The 16,370-nt window shown below is 41.3% G+C and overlaps 1 protein-coding gene across 12 annotated transcripts in view; it reads right to left on the bottom strand.

Annotated features, from left to right (window-relative positions):
• Positions 1-16,370, bottom strand: part of FRYL (FRY like transcription coactivator) — a 158,490-nt gene that overhangs the window by 101,886 nt on the left and 40,234 nt on the right. Inside the window, exon 1 of one of the 12 annotated variants that reach the window (XM_021394875.1) lies at positions 16,227-16,364. The exons of the other annotated variants lie outside the window; for them this stretch is intronic. Coding sequence (XP_021250550.1) covers positions 16,227-16,302 — 76 coding nt within the window. The 5' untranslated portion in view covers positions 16,303-16,364. Of the gene's footprint in view, positions 1-16,226; positions 16,365-16,370 lie in introns of those variants that run through there. 12 annotated transcript variants of the gene reach the window in all.

Genomic DNA, 16,370 nt, shown 5'->3' with positions numbered 1-16,370 from the left:
TGGACTAGCATCTTCCCCAAGTAAATCCTGTTGACTTTGCCACTTCTTAACAAGGACTGTGCTAGTCGCTCCTCTTACCTTTGCACAGAGGTGAGAAGCAGCAACCCAGATAAACCTTCTTTCTAAACCTCTCTCAGTTGTGGAAAGCAGCACAATTGCAAAAGACAAGTTTGAGTGTTAGCCCCAAGTAGAGCTTTCCTTCAGTTAAAAAAACAACAACTAAACAGCACAGTCCTTTAAAGTTAGCAGCAACGTAACACATTATCGTCATATTGTAAATATGGGATTGTGATTCAACAGGAAGAAGAGTCACGTATATCACTTACAAGCATCTGAATCAAATGTCCAGGTATTTTACCTTCTATGGAAGGTAGAAAACAGAAATAATTTTCTTAAGAAATATCGTGGCTGAAAAAGAGGTCAGCTCTGCCATGAGGACAGTGTCTGGACCTCTAGGGCAGCCAGTCAGGAGTGGGACAGCAGCTGCTGACAGGCTTTCAAAGTCTGCCCACTGGGAACATCAGACTGAAGAGCTGCAAAGGCTGCCACAAGCCGCAGTCTCAAAGACCACTTCTGCAACTCAGCTGACCTCCCACGCTATATAATTTTAATCAGCAGGAGATGGCAGGGGAGAAGTGCGACCTATGATACAAGTAGTTATCTCTGGAAGGAAGAAGCTGAAAATCTAACAAACAAAACCAGAAAAATATCACAGAATGTCTGTCAAATTAATTTTACCATATTTACATTTTTAAAAATCCTTAACATCACGAGAGCTAGAACCTAGCTAGACAGGAAACACTGGTGGAAACTGCTACAAGCACATGCACAAAGAATTACAACTCACTACATCAATCATTTTACAGAGCCTTCTACGGCAGGCCATGTATGCAAACCAATACTGGACAGGAAAAAAAAGAAGATATTTGTGGGTAAGTTGGATAGCGTAAGGTGCCAAAGACCAAACCATATACATGCAATTTGAAAACAACATGACAAAGCACAAAGATTTGTCCTGGGGAAGAGGAAATTGTTTTAAACTAAGATGTCTAAAGTCCTGCCCAGTCATTCTTGATTACAGCATGACATCAGGAAATCCTGACCATTAAAGTGTCAGAGTACTAAAATTGCAGTTTATATAATTCCTTTTCTAGAACTGCCAGAACAGAAACCCTCCTCAGATAAATCATTTCAATTAAAGGAAAAAAAAGTATTTTGAATTTCACAGAAATCTTCACTCAGAAAGGCATGAAAATTATTTCACGGCATACTTCAAAACTGCCACTATATTTAACAAGCTTTGCTTTACTCTCAGGAAGTTGTTTTCATGAAAGCTTAAAAAATATATAAAGCATAAGATAGTTTGTCTTGTCTCTTTCACGTGACCCTAGTCTAGTACATGACCCATCACCTATGGAGGTAGCACGGTGGCAGGAATGCAAATGGCGCTGGCAATGTGTCAGCGCTGTATCAAGAACACATCCTAATATCTCAGTTTTCTTAAAAATATTAAACCGTAATAACTGGGCATATATAACTGATCATGTTCTACTTATTTACAAATTTTCTATTCTCTCAAAACAGTAACAAAGTAAGAATGAAAAAAAATGAATTTTTTTTTTAATATTTGAACCTGTATCTTAATACTGGGCTTCTACAGTCTAAGTCATACCTCCAGTAACAATGCAAAGCGATTCCATTCCCACATGATTAAACTGTAGAAGTGCTTAAGGCATTTAGAAGAGCTGTATCCCATGTTTATTTCTCATTTAAAATCATTACCGCAACAGAAATAATGATTACAACTTTCCTTTACATATGGAAAGCAGGGATGGAATGGCCTAACTTTGGCTTGTTATCTTGGTTCTTCTGATCCACGTGCCCTCAGGAAAATGTAAACTGAGCTTCCAAGAGATCCGAGCTAGCAGTATTCTCCAGCTTTCAAAGGGAACTATTAGCACAGGTTCATTGCCATAGCAGTTGTGGTTTTAGTGCTTTTAGACAGCACTACGCATACACTTAACAGCAGAGAGGCCATAGCCTGTGAAAGCCTGTGGACATGCCCTTATTCCCTTCATTCTAACTCTTGGAGTCAAAAGGTCAATTGGAAGGAGGTCAGTTCAGGTAGCAAGCTATCTGGCATTGATTCCAGCTATTCACACCATCAAATTCTTCTCTACAAACACAAGCAATTAGAACTTTCTCAATGATGTAAACACCGAATATTTTGAGACTATCCCTGAGAAGTAAAGAGACTTCCAGATTTCCACATACATTGTTCTGTAAGTTAAGAAAACACACATTTCCAGAGCAATGACAAGACTGAACTTATCTAAATACCTACTTTATTTTTACAGTATGTTCACTTCATGATGAGGAGGGAAAGCACTAACTAAACTCTACATGTAAAGCTTTAAGTAGTAATACCTAAAAAATGAAGCGGTGGATGGAGCACTGATGGAATACAAACACACTGATATATGGCTGCACAGACAGCTTGTTTCCAACAAGTATCCCCGCACACATATCTCTAATGAAGCTTTTTTTTCTTTTTAAAGTATTAATACATACACTACAAAAAAAAAAAAAAGCCTCAAGCAACAAAGTCAATGCTACCATAAGCTTGCCTGCGCTAAAAGGCAAAGAGAAAAAAAAAGCCTTCTTCCATCTTTTGTCTCTAGAAAACCAGAACTCCCCATCCTCCTTCTGCAGTATTAAGATATCAAATAAACAAAAAAACAAAACACATTCTATGACCCAATCTACAAGCGGATACTAAAAAACCCTATTGATCCATTGTACTGAGACAGAACAATGACAAAATGCTTGACAAATTGTGTTTGGTCTGATTTCAAGACAGTGCCAGAAGCCAGCAGCTTTTGCAAGGAGTTTCCTGGCCCTGCACAACCCGAGGTAGTTGGTTTTATATCCCCCTCCCTTCTCCTGCTCATTCCCTGCTCGTGAGGAAAGAGCAATTCCAGCTCCCTGTAGAAAGAGGAAAAGACTTTTCCTCATTATCCTCATTATGCTCATTATCCTCAATTAATCTCATTAATGTCAATCTGATACCTTTCCTGAGTTAATGCTAGAAGTAATGAATATTAGCAGCTTTGCTGTAAGAAGAGATTCAGGAAAAAAACTCTGGAGCATCAGTTGTAAAGTAGCCAATAACTTCATATCATGCATTATATATATATTTTTTTAATCTATAAAGAAACTAAATGATCTTCTTTTCAACTGCTCCATATAAGTATGTTAGTATATAAGATGAAAACTACCTCTACAAAGCTTGAAGACACATTACGTTAGCCCTGACTGGGTCCATTTAAAGAACATTTTCCCATTTTTTATAGTAACTGCCTAGTGAAGCAACCAGAAACATTTTAATAGTATTTCTGATGTTGTGGTATAATTTGTAAATTGAAGTGTAAGACATACACTCAAGGCTTAAAAAAAAAAACAAAAAAACCAAGTCAACAGATTTGAGCACTAAAACATGTTCAAGCATACACAAATCAGGGTTAGGGCAAGTCTCAGGCGTCAAGCATCAATTTCAGGAAAGAACAATCCATCTCTTTTGGCTCTGTCAGTTTTGCCTTGCAATCCTCCAGGTGAACATACAAACTGAAAAGAGAAGTAAGCCACTGATCACTAACTCAATCTGCTACGTTTAACGCAAGTGTGTCAAGGAGAAAAAAAAAGCAACACAACAGCATGTTCTCCTAAGTTCACTGAGAAGGAAAAAAAACCCAAAAAAATACAACAACTTGTGCACCTAACTTTAACTGTCCAAAGAGAAAAAAAGAAGAGACGGAAAAACAACATAACTCCCTAAATAAAGTTTTCTGCCCTGCAGTGCAGTTTACTTCAGCAGGGCAGAAAACCAGCTTTTCTGAAAATTCAACACTTGCTGGGTTTCGGTTTCCGATGCAACCAGAGTTAGCACGTCTGTGGCTATTTTTAAACTACAGCTTCCATTTCCTTGCGATGACATGTGCAGATCTCACAAGATTTCTGTAAAGACAATGTTTTCAAATTAGCTGTAGTGTTTTGCGTGTTTCTGTTTCCCAAATGTACTCCCTTTCATTCACTGAACTCCACAAGACAACAGCAAAGTCAACTGCAGAGTCGGTGAGGCTCCAGAATGTTTATTTTCAGTTTTTCTTGTGGAAAAAAATTCGTTGAATGTGAAAATTAAGAAATATCCAAATGACTGAGGACTGTACTTTGGGATACTGATACAAACTTATTTTGTTTCTATGATTAGCAACTGTGTTTTGAGATTCCTCTGCACTTTTGAGGTCTTGGCATAACAGCATAATGCAGCACTGAGCTCAAACGAAGTCCTAGTTAAAGATCTTCTTACATCAGTGAGCATGAGACACTTACGCTTCTTACTGGATCTTCTGAAGAAATTTCTCTGTGCTTACTGCAAATAAAAGTAAACAACCAGTAAGAATCTGCAGTTTTGCAACTTCTTAGAAAACAGACAACCGGCTTCAGGGCTTTGAGTCTTCAGAGAAAGTAACAATGCAAGGGCACCGCACAAGACAAGCTGTAAATTCTCACATGGCATGTAAACCGCACCCAGAGCTAGAACTGGACCTCTGTAAGAAGACAATACCAAGTGTGGTGCAGTGCTATTCTTAGCCACTGTAAACACACCAAGCTTTCGGAGTTAACAGCCTCTTTGTCAGATCCTGGGGAGGAGGCTAGTCACATCTGAAACAAAAATAGGTTATCATATGCTTGTCCACAGAACTCCAAAATCCATGGTTAAACTGGGTGTTCAAAAGATTTCAGCTGTACTATATTGGAATTAAAAGGCAAAAGAAAAAGCTTTTTTCTCCTAGCTTTCTCAGCCTCCACCTGAAACTTTTTATCCAATTCTAGTTTACTTCGGAAAGTAGTTTGCCTTCTCAAAAATAAGAGCCTTCATCTGGTTTCAGTACATTCTTAGGAACTCTAAAAAACATCTAAGTGCTTGGTTGCAGAGAACTACAACCAAGATGCTCAGGTTAGTAAGAATGAGGGTGTGCAAATACCAGAGGAGCTCACAGCAGGGGGAAAAGGGGCTCTCAGAGTGGCTGGTGCTACTGGCACCAATGTTAGCAGGTCATGGACACCCCAGCACGTCTACCTGCTGTTTCACAATCCACCCAGATCTGGACACAAAGAACAGTGATGACTGCTAATGACTTAAGGGGCTGGAACAGGATGGCCACAGTGATCACTGTCAGCTTCGAAAACACATCCAAAATTTGTATGTAGTTTACAACCTAAGAATCATTCAGAAGACATGAAGTCAGCAACGTGGTATCAGGCACCCTTATCTACCATGTCACAGTAATGGATCCTGGACCTAACAGCTGGACACAAGCATGGTGCCTTACTGCTGGTCACATGCACTGAACACTCCTGTCCTGGACACACTTCCTGGGGCTTATGCCACAGAGTGAGTGAGCGAAAATTCAGTTTTTATTTTAAATAACATCACCTTCCCCTCCTACAAGATCCCATATTTACATCTGCCACATGGTTTATACAATGTTGTGATGGTATTTCCCGCATTGTTTTCTGATAAAAATTAATAATTATTCCCATATTTGTACAAAGACCCAGGGGAAAAAAAAACAAATGAACAACAACAACAAAAGCAGTAAACATCCAGTCTATCAGAAGAATAACAAGAGCCAGGTAACACCTATTCTGAAGACTTTTGTACTGATAGACAGGAATAAACGTATTTATATCTAAATCCAGACTTTAAAGCACCCTGTAAGGAGGTAGGACAATTGAATCCCAGCTACATTCAGAACTGCAATCATTTGAATACTGTGAGGTTTTGAGGTTTCAAAAGTAACTCATCACCTAGCCATATGAGCCATATGCACTGATACCAATGGCCATTAGTGACGGCAGCAGTATTTTGGTGACATTAAGAAGACTACAGTTTTCTACAAATATAAAAAGAAGAAAAGAAGTATACCAGAAGAAAACTATGTAACTACCAAGACTGTACTTTACAAATTCTCCAATGTGTTGCCCTCTTTAGAAACAGAGAGTAAAATTTCTTAGCAGAGGACATCACAAATGCAATTGTATAACCCATAAATCTCTTGACTACTGCTACATGAAGGAAGAAAATGTCACACAGGTTACTGACCAGAAGCAGAGCTGATCATTAGTCAATGCTGCCATCTCCTAAACTGCAATATATAAACAAACTAGCAATATCTGAAAATGGGGCAATATTTGCTTCATCCTTGCTCTGCTATACTGTTACCAAAAATGTTTTAACATGTTCCCAAATATTCCTACTCAGTGCTGGAAATGTTGGCTTTTCTGGTGAAGTTTTTGAACCTTAGCCTCATCAGCATGTTTCACACACAGGGAAAATCTGTATGTACAATAAGAAAACACACTACTTCATTAATCATTCTTAAGTAGCAAGATACAGATTTCATGAATAAGATGAGAACAACTTTGCTTGCAGTGAACTGCAAGCAAAGAGGAAGGAAAACAAGTCGCAGTTGGCAGCTGCCAGCACATTGTTTGTGCTGCAGTGACTAGAGATTTCAGCAGGGACTGGGGCCTAGAAATGGGAGTTCCGTGTCCAAAGCTCATCATTCATCTTTTCTTCACTGACATGGTATTTAAGTTTGTATGGTCACATATTGATATCACCAAAAAATACTGAGATGTCACACCATAAAAATCTGCTTCACTACAGGTCCGACTGGAAGCTCCCTAGACCTACAACAGAGATCAGTTTTTTTCTGCAGGAAGCAGTCTGATCAGCAACAGAGGTTACACACACCTACGTCACAGAAATAAAACAGAGAGAAGAGCAACGTTTAACCTCTAGATCTCTAATCTGTTACCAATACCCTACTAAAGCAGCTGCGTATGATAAGAAGCAAAGGTTAGAGAAACAAAGGAAACTTGAGAGAAAAAAACATATTTTAACTATGGACGCGTATGAGAACTTGCAACACCTTATTATGCTCTCTTATATCAATGGGTCAACAACCATGGGTCCATGAGCCAGCAGTGTGCCCCTGCGGTCTAGAGGGCCAATGGTATCTTGAGGTGCATTAAAAAGAATGTGGCCAGCAGGTCAAAGGTGATCCTCCCCCTCTACTCTGTCCTGGTGGGGCCACACCTGGAGTTCTGTGTCCAGTTCTGGGCTCCCCAGTTCAAGGAAGACAGAGAGCTTTTACAGAGAGTCCATCAGAGGGCCACAAAGATGGTGAAGGGCCAGGAGCTTCTCCCTCATGAGAAAAGGCTGAGAGATCTGGGGCAGTTCAGCCTGGAGAAGGCTGAGGGGGAATCTTACCAATGCTTATAAATATCTAAACAGCAGGAGTCAAGTGGATGAGGCGAGGCTATTAGATGCCTGAGGACTGAAACAGAGACAATCCTGTCCAGCACACATGAGAGATCAATGTGCTCTTCAGCACCTTTCCAGGCCTCTAGCTCTGAAGGAGTTAAAACTATACCATATTGATTGTCATTTGTTTGCAGTCAGTCTTAATAACCTTAAAACTGCAAATATAAAATAAAACCAAATTATTCTGAAGGTCATGATGCCATTTTTCTTGGCACCACTAATATAAATGGTCTTAACAGAAGTAAAGAAGAGAGAACAAACCTTGAGAAAGAACTAAAAAGTATAGCTAGTAAAATGGTATCTACATTAAAATCAACTAAGGAAGCAGTACTTCCTCACTTCAGGTCTTCAGAATAAGCAGTGCATGCATGTTTGATTCTGAAAACTTGCATAATCTCTAGCAAAGCCCAACATAGTTTACTAGAGGAAGACAGCGTTCAGATACAGTGAGATTCAATACCACTGAGATTCATCCTTAGTTCAATATGCTTCAAAAAGTTTTTATGCTCTCAGTAGTATTTCACACCTAAACCACATTTTGGATAGTGAACTCCTACAAGGCTTTCTACCAAAAATACATCTGCACCCTCCTTAGCTGTTCTGCCATCCTCTACCCTACTGGACAAGACAACTTGCCATCTTGTTGCCCTTGTCCTCTTCAATGATGAACACTTCAGCTTTTCAGTTAAAGTACCCCCTTCAAGGATAACTTCACCATAAAAGATAGGCACAAATATTGTACTTGCATATATACAAATAATGTCCAAATAATCCTTTGAACAGTACTACATTGGCATATGTTATGGAAACTTCTAAGAGTAAAAATGCTTTCCCTTTGGTTACCTTTCATCATATTTATGAAACCTGGTTTTGCTCATACTGCTTTACTTAATGTATTTTTTTTTTAATTTAGCATATACTTTGTTTTTTATCCTGCAAAGGAATACTTACAGCATCAAGCATGCTTTCAGGTTGGTTTTGTCTGTTTAATTTACAGTTATTTAAGAAGAGAAAAAAGAAGAAAGACTTTGAAGTCTTCATTTTTGTCTTATTTTTTTTCTTACCTATGCACTTCTGCCAGCAAATTTCTTTTCCTACCCTTTTTTTTTTCTTCAAGAGAGAGAGTTTGAAAGGTAAGAACATCCCTGTAAGTAGAACAATGCAATAGCCTACCTTAACACCCCCAATCAGTCTGTCACAGGTTTTTGTGTCTCAAACAGCTATTCAAAAAACTTTGAACTTCTCAGCCAGATCTCAGTACAACTGGGCTAGCTTCCTCCTTTCTCCGCTTTGCTGTCATAAAAATGAAGCATCAGTTGCCAGCCTGTCTTTTTTTCCAGGACAAGACCCCATTTGTAGCTGAAAGAACAGTACAAATCTGGTGATGTTTGGCCCAACTGCTGTGTCCCGCTGACAGCTGGCACAAACAAGATGTCAAAGAGAGAGAAGAGACAGGTTTCCACTGAGATGTCAGACACTCTATTTCCTAAGCCTAACACCAGTTCTGCATTAAGACCAGCTAAGCTGATATTGAACAGTAACCCAAATGCACCAGCACCCTCACAAACAAGTCTTTCAGATCAGGAACTCCTCTAAGTTCTAGCGCAGCAGCAAAAACATAGGGATGATGAACAAAAGAAGTAAAAGGAAGAAAATCTACAATTCATAGGGCTACTTACACCGATATACACATTGTGATGTAATGTTTCTTTGCAATATCCATTAATTAGTTAGTATTGACTTGCAAGTGTTTAAGGCACTAATATATCTTTCTGGATCAGCACTCTGTTCTGTAGCAATAGGCTACAAAGGAAGTTTCCTAAGTAACACTGAAGATATCCCCAATCCACACGACGGCTGCGCCCAATCGGTAGAACCAGAAGAATCATTTATACTGCATTTTCCTCGAATCTCTTTGAGCAATTAACTGCTTCTAGAACTTGAATGGATTGTTGAAGCAAGAAACCTATAAATACTGCTGCTTTTAACAACAGCAAAATATTTTACAAGCTCAAAAGGTTGTGTGGTTTCTTTATTGTCTTTTTTTTTTTAAACTCTCAGAACACTTTACTTCTATATACACTTTAGAAAAGCTCAGTTGGAACCACCTACAAAGACCATCCAGTCCGACTGCCTAACTGCTTCAGGGCTAACCAAAAGTTAAAGAATATTATTGAGGGCATCATCCAAATGCCTACTGAACACTGAATGCCACTGAAGCTATGTAAATCTGAAAAAAAATACTCTCTCTCCTCTTCGGATTATCAACTTCTACATTCTTAGGAGAAGAATGAGAAAAGGTAAAGAGCGAGGATTTTTATTTTCAATTATATGCTTGTTGTTTTCCATCACTGCTTTGAAGTATTACTTATTCAGTATTTACTCTGAACTGAGTAAAATTTGTCCTACATATATTGTTTGTTTTTAACTATACCCATTTAAGGCATCAAGTCTAAAGGCTGATGTAAATAATTAAAGAGTCATTAAAAAAAAATCCGATTTTGTAACTGTACTGAAACATTTTCCAGTTATAAACAACTTAGCATTTTGACCATCTCCATGTTTACTTCTTGATTGGTCCATAGTTCCAGGATTAGCCTAATAAGATTTATCAATACAAAGTCAATTATATAATTTGTTTCTATACCTTAATACTTCAATAATTAACATTCCAATATTAAGCCATTAAAACAACGCAAGTCTATGCCTTAACATTCTCTTTTCTTGTTACTGCAGCCTAGCAGCTTATTATCCAGAATTGTGCTTCAGTAAATTTCCCTACATTTTCTCCCAGAAACACAGGTAAAAATGTAAAGCTTTTCTCATGACGTTAGTGCAGGCACTAGGAATGCCAGAGTTCAAACAACTTACAGCAGCATGGCATATACTTTAGGTTACGGGTACCTCTTTAGATTTAGAATGTTCTTTTCCTCTTGAAGTTTATATTTATGCTTTATTTTGCACTGTATCTAACTGAATTTAAAAGCTCCCTTTGACTATCATCATTATACTTTCTTGACAAATAAGGAAGAATATTTTTTTTTAAACAAGGGAAAACTGCAACTATATGCCAACAGGATATAATATAGCAAACACAATACTTTTGCTCTATAGACTGCTCTGAAGATGTCAACCACTTTTCTAAATAAATAAATACTGTTTTGTCAGTGATCTCTTAAATGCTACTAAATCTCAAACGTCTGAACCTTTCCCCTTCCAATACAAAGATCAGCAGAGCTAGAGTTTAAAAAAAAAAGTCAGCAGAAATGGGATATTTGATATGGGTTGCTGCAGTTGGTTTATCTGGGGCTTTCCTGAAGTTCATGCAGAGCACGCAGTTTATTCTAGCAATAGCAGCTGACAGAGGGGTTTGTATGTGGGGCACTTTCTCCTTTCAATAGCATTCTCTTCTGCAATCTGAATCATTACAAAATCCAGTTGAGTTATGGGTTTAGCAAAAAGTATATTGTTTTAATAGAAAGAATGCCCTAAAGGAAAGCTCATTCTAGCATATCTATGCCCGATGAAAATAAATAATGCATGGCCTGACACATATCATACTTACTACAATGCGAGCACCTTATTTAAAAATTTATATGAAGAATCACACATGACATCATCTTCAAAACAAATCATAATTCAAGGTTTTCCATGACAACATTTAGAAAAGTCCAAAACAAACACCTGAAGCATTTTATATCCTCATCTACTTATAATTTCTAAAACTCGGGTCACATACCTTTCTCTGATGAGCCTCCAGGCCCTTACGTCTAATCTACATCAAATTTCCATCAAGTTTTAAAGTATAGACTGTGGGCATCAAACAGATATGGCAAAAAAAGGAAAAAAAAATGCATGCATCGATATAAGTGTTTAGTAAGAGTGAAAGTTAAGGAAAAAAAAAAAAGATTCACACAGTCATGCAGAAATAAAATGAGCAAATATAAAGGAAGCTTGTGTGCAGCCTGCGTGAGAGCAAGGCTTCACAGCCCAGCCGAGCTGAGGTACCAGACACTGAGAGAGGCAGTCGCCATTGTACTTGTGGGCAGCTGGTCCTGGCCCTTCCTGTACACCAGGCCTTGCTCCACCCACCTTTGCCTCAATATAATTCTTGTTTGCTCATTAAATAAAAGAAAAACTTCCTCCAGCTTCCCAAGAAAATTTCTGCTGATGTAATGACTCAAACCTGCTCACCAAAAGGATGACATGAACACCACAGATGGCAGGTGAGAAGGTGACATGGCTGCACAGCTGGAGCAAAGCCCCTTTTGTGGGTTCAGACATGGGGTGAAATGTTGTCATGCTCATCCAGCTCACCCCTCCAACACCTAACAGAGAACTGAAACAGAAGTTTGACACCTTGGAGGCTTTCACTTGGGAACATTCATTTTCTCAGCTTCAGGTGGTACTGATGATTTGACTGGTCTGAATCATCTTACAGTCTAGCTGTCTCCTGCCAGCCTGTTTATTGACCTCTAGAAAAAAAAATCCCCTTAAATAGTTCCTTTTCTTCATATACCAGACTACACATAACATTAGTGTCATTTCATTCAATAGAATGTATTCCAGCTGTGCAAATGGCCATCATTAGGGGCCACCAAAGTTCACAAACAAGGTCAAATACTGAGGTCACATTCCATAATCCCTTTTTACTCAAAATGCAGACATCGGGTTCACATTTTATTGGGTGGTTAACTACTGCCACAATTTTGCTTTACCATGACAACTAACAGCCTGTGGCAAAGCCATCGCAGCCTCTCTCTATGGTAAACAAACTTACTGCTCCAGCAGTACAGGGAACAGATCAGTAATTACATTTACTATCACAAAATACAGTTAAATACATTGAAAACAAACCAGAATCTACAAAATCTAGGAGCGCTCCCAAAATTTATCACAAATTGGAATTAGTCTTTAATTTAGAAATATCACTTTCCAGTATATCAATTCCATTTTGGGAAGTACAGTGATAGGAGAAATTGGTACATTCCCCAAACATAGCCTAAGGAGTTTCAGCATATGAGTACTCACTATCATTACTTTAAGTCAAGGTGACAATTAATAAAACGCTTCCCTCGGGAAGACTGAGCATTATTATTTGGGATGTTTAATGCTGAAGAAATAAAGTTAATAACCTATTCAATATTGTACTTATGTGATTATTATCACTGCTTAAAAAGATACCAAAAACGATCTCATGAAAACAAGATTTCTCTTGATAGTGAAATAGCACAGATTTTGTCACTGTAACATAAACCTGCCATTAGAAATGCCTGCAGGTTCCCTGGGCCACCACTGCTCACTACTGCCCCAAGGGACATTCTGGAGCAGAAGCAATCATGCAGTATCTCAAGGCTCCTTTGTCCTCCTACGCTTCATTTTGTTCTTTGAAGTCCAACAGTTACAGGGAAGAAAAGTTGAAATTTATCAAAGGGATGATTCTTGGAGTATTAACGAACTGTGCATGTATTGCTTTAAACACTTCAATCCAGAAGCAAGCTGCAGCAGAAGCAGCAAAGCTGCCCTCCTGGCAAGCATGTGCCCAGCTCTGCAGTAGCCCTCAGCCACCTCCTCCCAAAGGACAGGGCCAACAACAGAATGTTTGTCCCATGATTCCTTAGAAGTTCCCTTACTATAGATATCCCTGTTTTGGCAATTTGAGGTGATGTCATCCTTCTCAGTTAAAGCACACTGTATCATCTGCCATGAAACAAAAAGCCACAGGGCAAGAACGTGCCTGTTACATTGAACTGGTTCAGCAGAGTGCTATCGGAGCAGTACCTCTCCTGAGAGCCAAAAGTCCATTTCTTGTTGGTAACAGAGAAAGCACTCTTCAGTCAGGCAATCCTTGGGAAGGACAGCGTGACCTCACCCCATCCCCAGGCAGATAGCTCCAAGCTACCTGCCCGTGTTTGGCAGATGGAGCTCTGCTAACTCACCTCCATTCTGCCTTCTTCCCTTTCTTTCTGATTTTAGAATACATTTTAAAAACCAGCTGTTGGACAGATCCAGCATGCCTTCCTGCCACAGCATGGTTTGTACATTCCCAGGTTCCAAGAACTTCCACTCCTGAACCAAGGTGAGCAAACCGACACCAAGAATCTCACGAGCTACCTACAGCACAGAGATACCTGCCTGAGTAAGCTGCACGTGGGCTTACTGTCAGACGGACACAGAACAGACACCCTGCTCTGTTTGCTGAACAGGCACACCACAACCACTGCAGAAACAAAACCTGTGCGTTCGTTATTAGAAAAAAACAATGGATAGTCTTTAGCTCAGTTTTCATTCTCTGGAAATAATTCTTCACTTCTGAATTTGACAAGATGATCCTTGCGGCAGGTATTAGAAACACAGAAGAGCTTGTAGGAAGCAGTAATGGATGGTGCCCACCAGGAAATTGACTATAAGCTCCAGAAATACATGCAGAGCTGTCATTAAAATACACAACTCATCTTAGAGAAAGGCTTCCCTTGCACACTGCTTCTCTTCGTAAGCAGCATCACATTTGGCTTTGGAACACATATATTGTATTACCAAAAGTATTTCTCATGGCATCCAGATCTCCATTAAACAAAGGGCTTGTGGACAAAATATGAGTGCTTTCTCCTACCAGCTGACGTAAATAACTGTAACTACGTGCCCTCCTGCTGCAGAACCAGAAACCTCAGAAGCCTCACTCCACAGACTATGGATTCATCCTTCAATGAGCTAAACAGGACCATAACTATAACGTCACGCATTTTTTCACCTTTAGGACTCAGATGCATTATTATGACCAAGACTCCTCAGATACACAACCCAAGAACAAGCTCACATGAAGTCAGCATTCCATCCACCACTGCAGCAAGCAAACAATCCCTGGGCAGGAATATCCTCCCTACAGTACTGGTTTAAAAGGCCACGCCTGACTCCCTTCAAAAAGAAGTAATGCCTAAAATCGTTGGCAGAGAGTCAGCATTCTGAATCTAGGCCATACGAGTGTCATTTCATTGTTGTCAATGAAAGAAAAAAGATCAACTACAATAAAACCTCAGCCAGGCCAGCACTGCAGCAGCATTGTGCCAGCTAAGCAAGCCCTCAGCCGGGGTCTGCAGGAGCAGGACACGCTCTTTACGAGTGCTTTTATAAATGTGCACAAGCACATGCACTGCTGCTCCGATACTCCTCAGTATACAATGTTCTCAAGTTACTTAAAAGTTCTTTAAGAAAACACAGGAGAAACCTTTCTTACGTAATCTCTCAGCAGATGTGAGTTTATTGAATTTCCAAGCACATGCTCAACATAAATATTACGTAACTCCTTGTTCTGCACACACTGCATCACTTGATTGGAAAATGTTTTAGGGGACAGAAAGCAAGCAGCCTGGGTGTGGGTTACAGCTCAGGCCTGTCCCCAGCTGCACACCGCAGCAGATGTAACCGTGTCCACTCACATGAGTGGAGCCAACCCTGTGAGGAAGGCGGGCTGAATTGCAGTGGCATAGCCCCATCCCACCTCCTGGCAGGGCAAGAGAGCTGCTGCTCACACAGCAGGGGGCACAGTGGGAGCACCACACTGTGTAGCCTCTCCTCACGTACCCTCTGTTGGCATCATTGCCCCGTTACAGCCTGCACTGCTGTCTGATCATGAGCCTGCAGTTTGCCTTCTTATTGACACAGCACTTATTTAGCCAGCTACAGACTCAATTTGTTGTAACCGAATGCATCCTGTGTTCTGCTTCAGGTTGGAAATAATGCACATCAGTAAAATCAACCTCAAGGATTTCTGATCCTTTTCATGACATCTTCAACTTGTACCGTAAAATATATGTTTAAATTACAGTTACTTATGAGTCAGCAAGAACATCAGTTAACTGCAGGGTACAAAGCAGAACCTGGAACAGCTAAACTATAAGACACAAAAGCAGCAGAAGGGATGTCAGCTTTGAAACACTCACGGCTTCAAGTTAGAGCTGTCACCCTTGAGGTTGCCAGTCCAAAATGCGGATCTCACTGTCAGTGCCTGAAGCAAATCATGCCAGGGCTGCTGGGGCATGCCGGGTGCCTGCACACCCCCAGCTGACAAACACACTGCTAATTCCTTACCATTCTTTCTGAGCGGGATGCGTGTGGACCATGAATCGCAGCAGCTCCAGAGGAGCGCTGGTGAGGGAAAGCGTGGGGCAGCACCTCACAGAGTTCACACCCAGCTGAGACACGGGATGCCACCTGCTTCGGCTATTGTTTTGTTGTTAAAAACACAAGGCACGGGACATTGGGCAACATGTAGCCCATTACCCTACATCAGTCATGCTCGGGCAGCAGGGACCCCGTGCGAGAGCTGTAGGTGGGGTGAGGCGAGGGCAGCGTGGCCGCCCCTGTCCAGCGCCATGGCCCTCCTCAGCCGGCACGGACCCAGTGGGAATCCAGTCCGAGACGCTGCGCCTGGGCAGCTCACGGCACAGTGTGCGCCTTCTGCAGTTGCAGCGCTCGCTCTGAGGCACGACCGCAGCACGTTCGGCCTGGGGACAGGGGCTCCTTCTTCAGGAGCACGCGGGGCTAGGCAGGGCTCGCCCCAGCGCCCGCCGCCTCGGGCGGCAAAGGGCGCGAGAAGCCTCATCAGCCCGGGATAACTGCGGCCCAAATTAGCGCTTCACACACCAGCGCTCCCAAAGCCCCGTTACGTAAGGGCCGGCACGCCGTGCCCCGTCCCGCGCTCCGGCCGGGCGCCCCGCACGCCCCGCACCGGCACGGGACCGCCACAACTGTTGTCACGGCTCAGCTCCACGCGGCAGGACGCAGAAGCCGACCCGCCGCGAGACCGCGGCTCTCGCTGCAGCGCCGTACTTACTGCCGCCGCCGCTCCAGGACTTGAGCAGGGACTTGATGCTAATTTCGAAGAAGAGCGAGTCCTGCAGGCTGAGCATGGTGCCGGCCGCGGGCGGCAGCACCGCCAACCCGCCGCCGCCACCCGCGCCGCCTCCGCCGCGCGCCC

Source organism: Numida meleagris, chromosome 4 (assembly GCF_002078875.1).
Source record: "Numida meleagris isolate 19003 breed g44 Domestic line chromosome 4, NumMel1.0, whole genome shotgun sequence".
NCBI classification, from domain to species: Eukaryota; Metazoa; Chordata; class Aves; order Galliformes; family Numididae; genus Numida; species Numida meleagris.
Note: the sequence above shows the minus strand (reverse complement) of the source record. Positions and strands in the feature narration are given on the sequence as shown.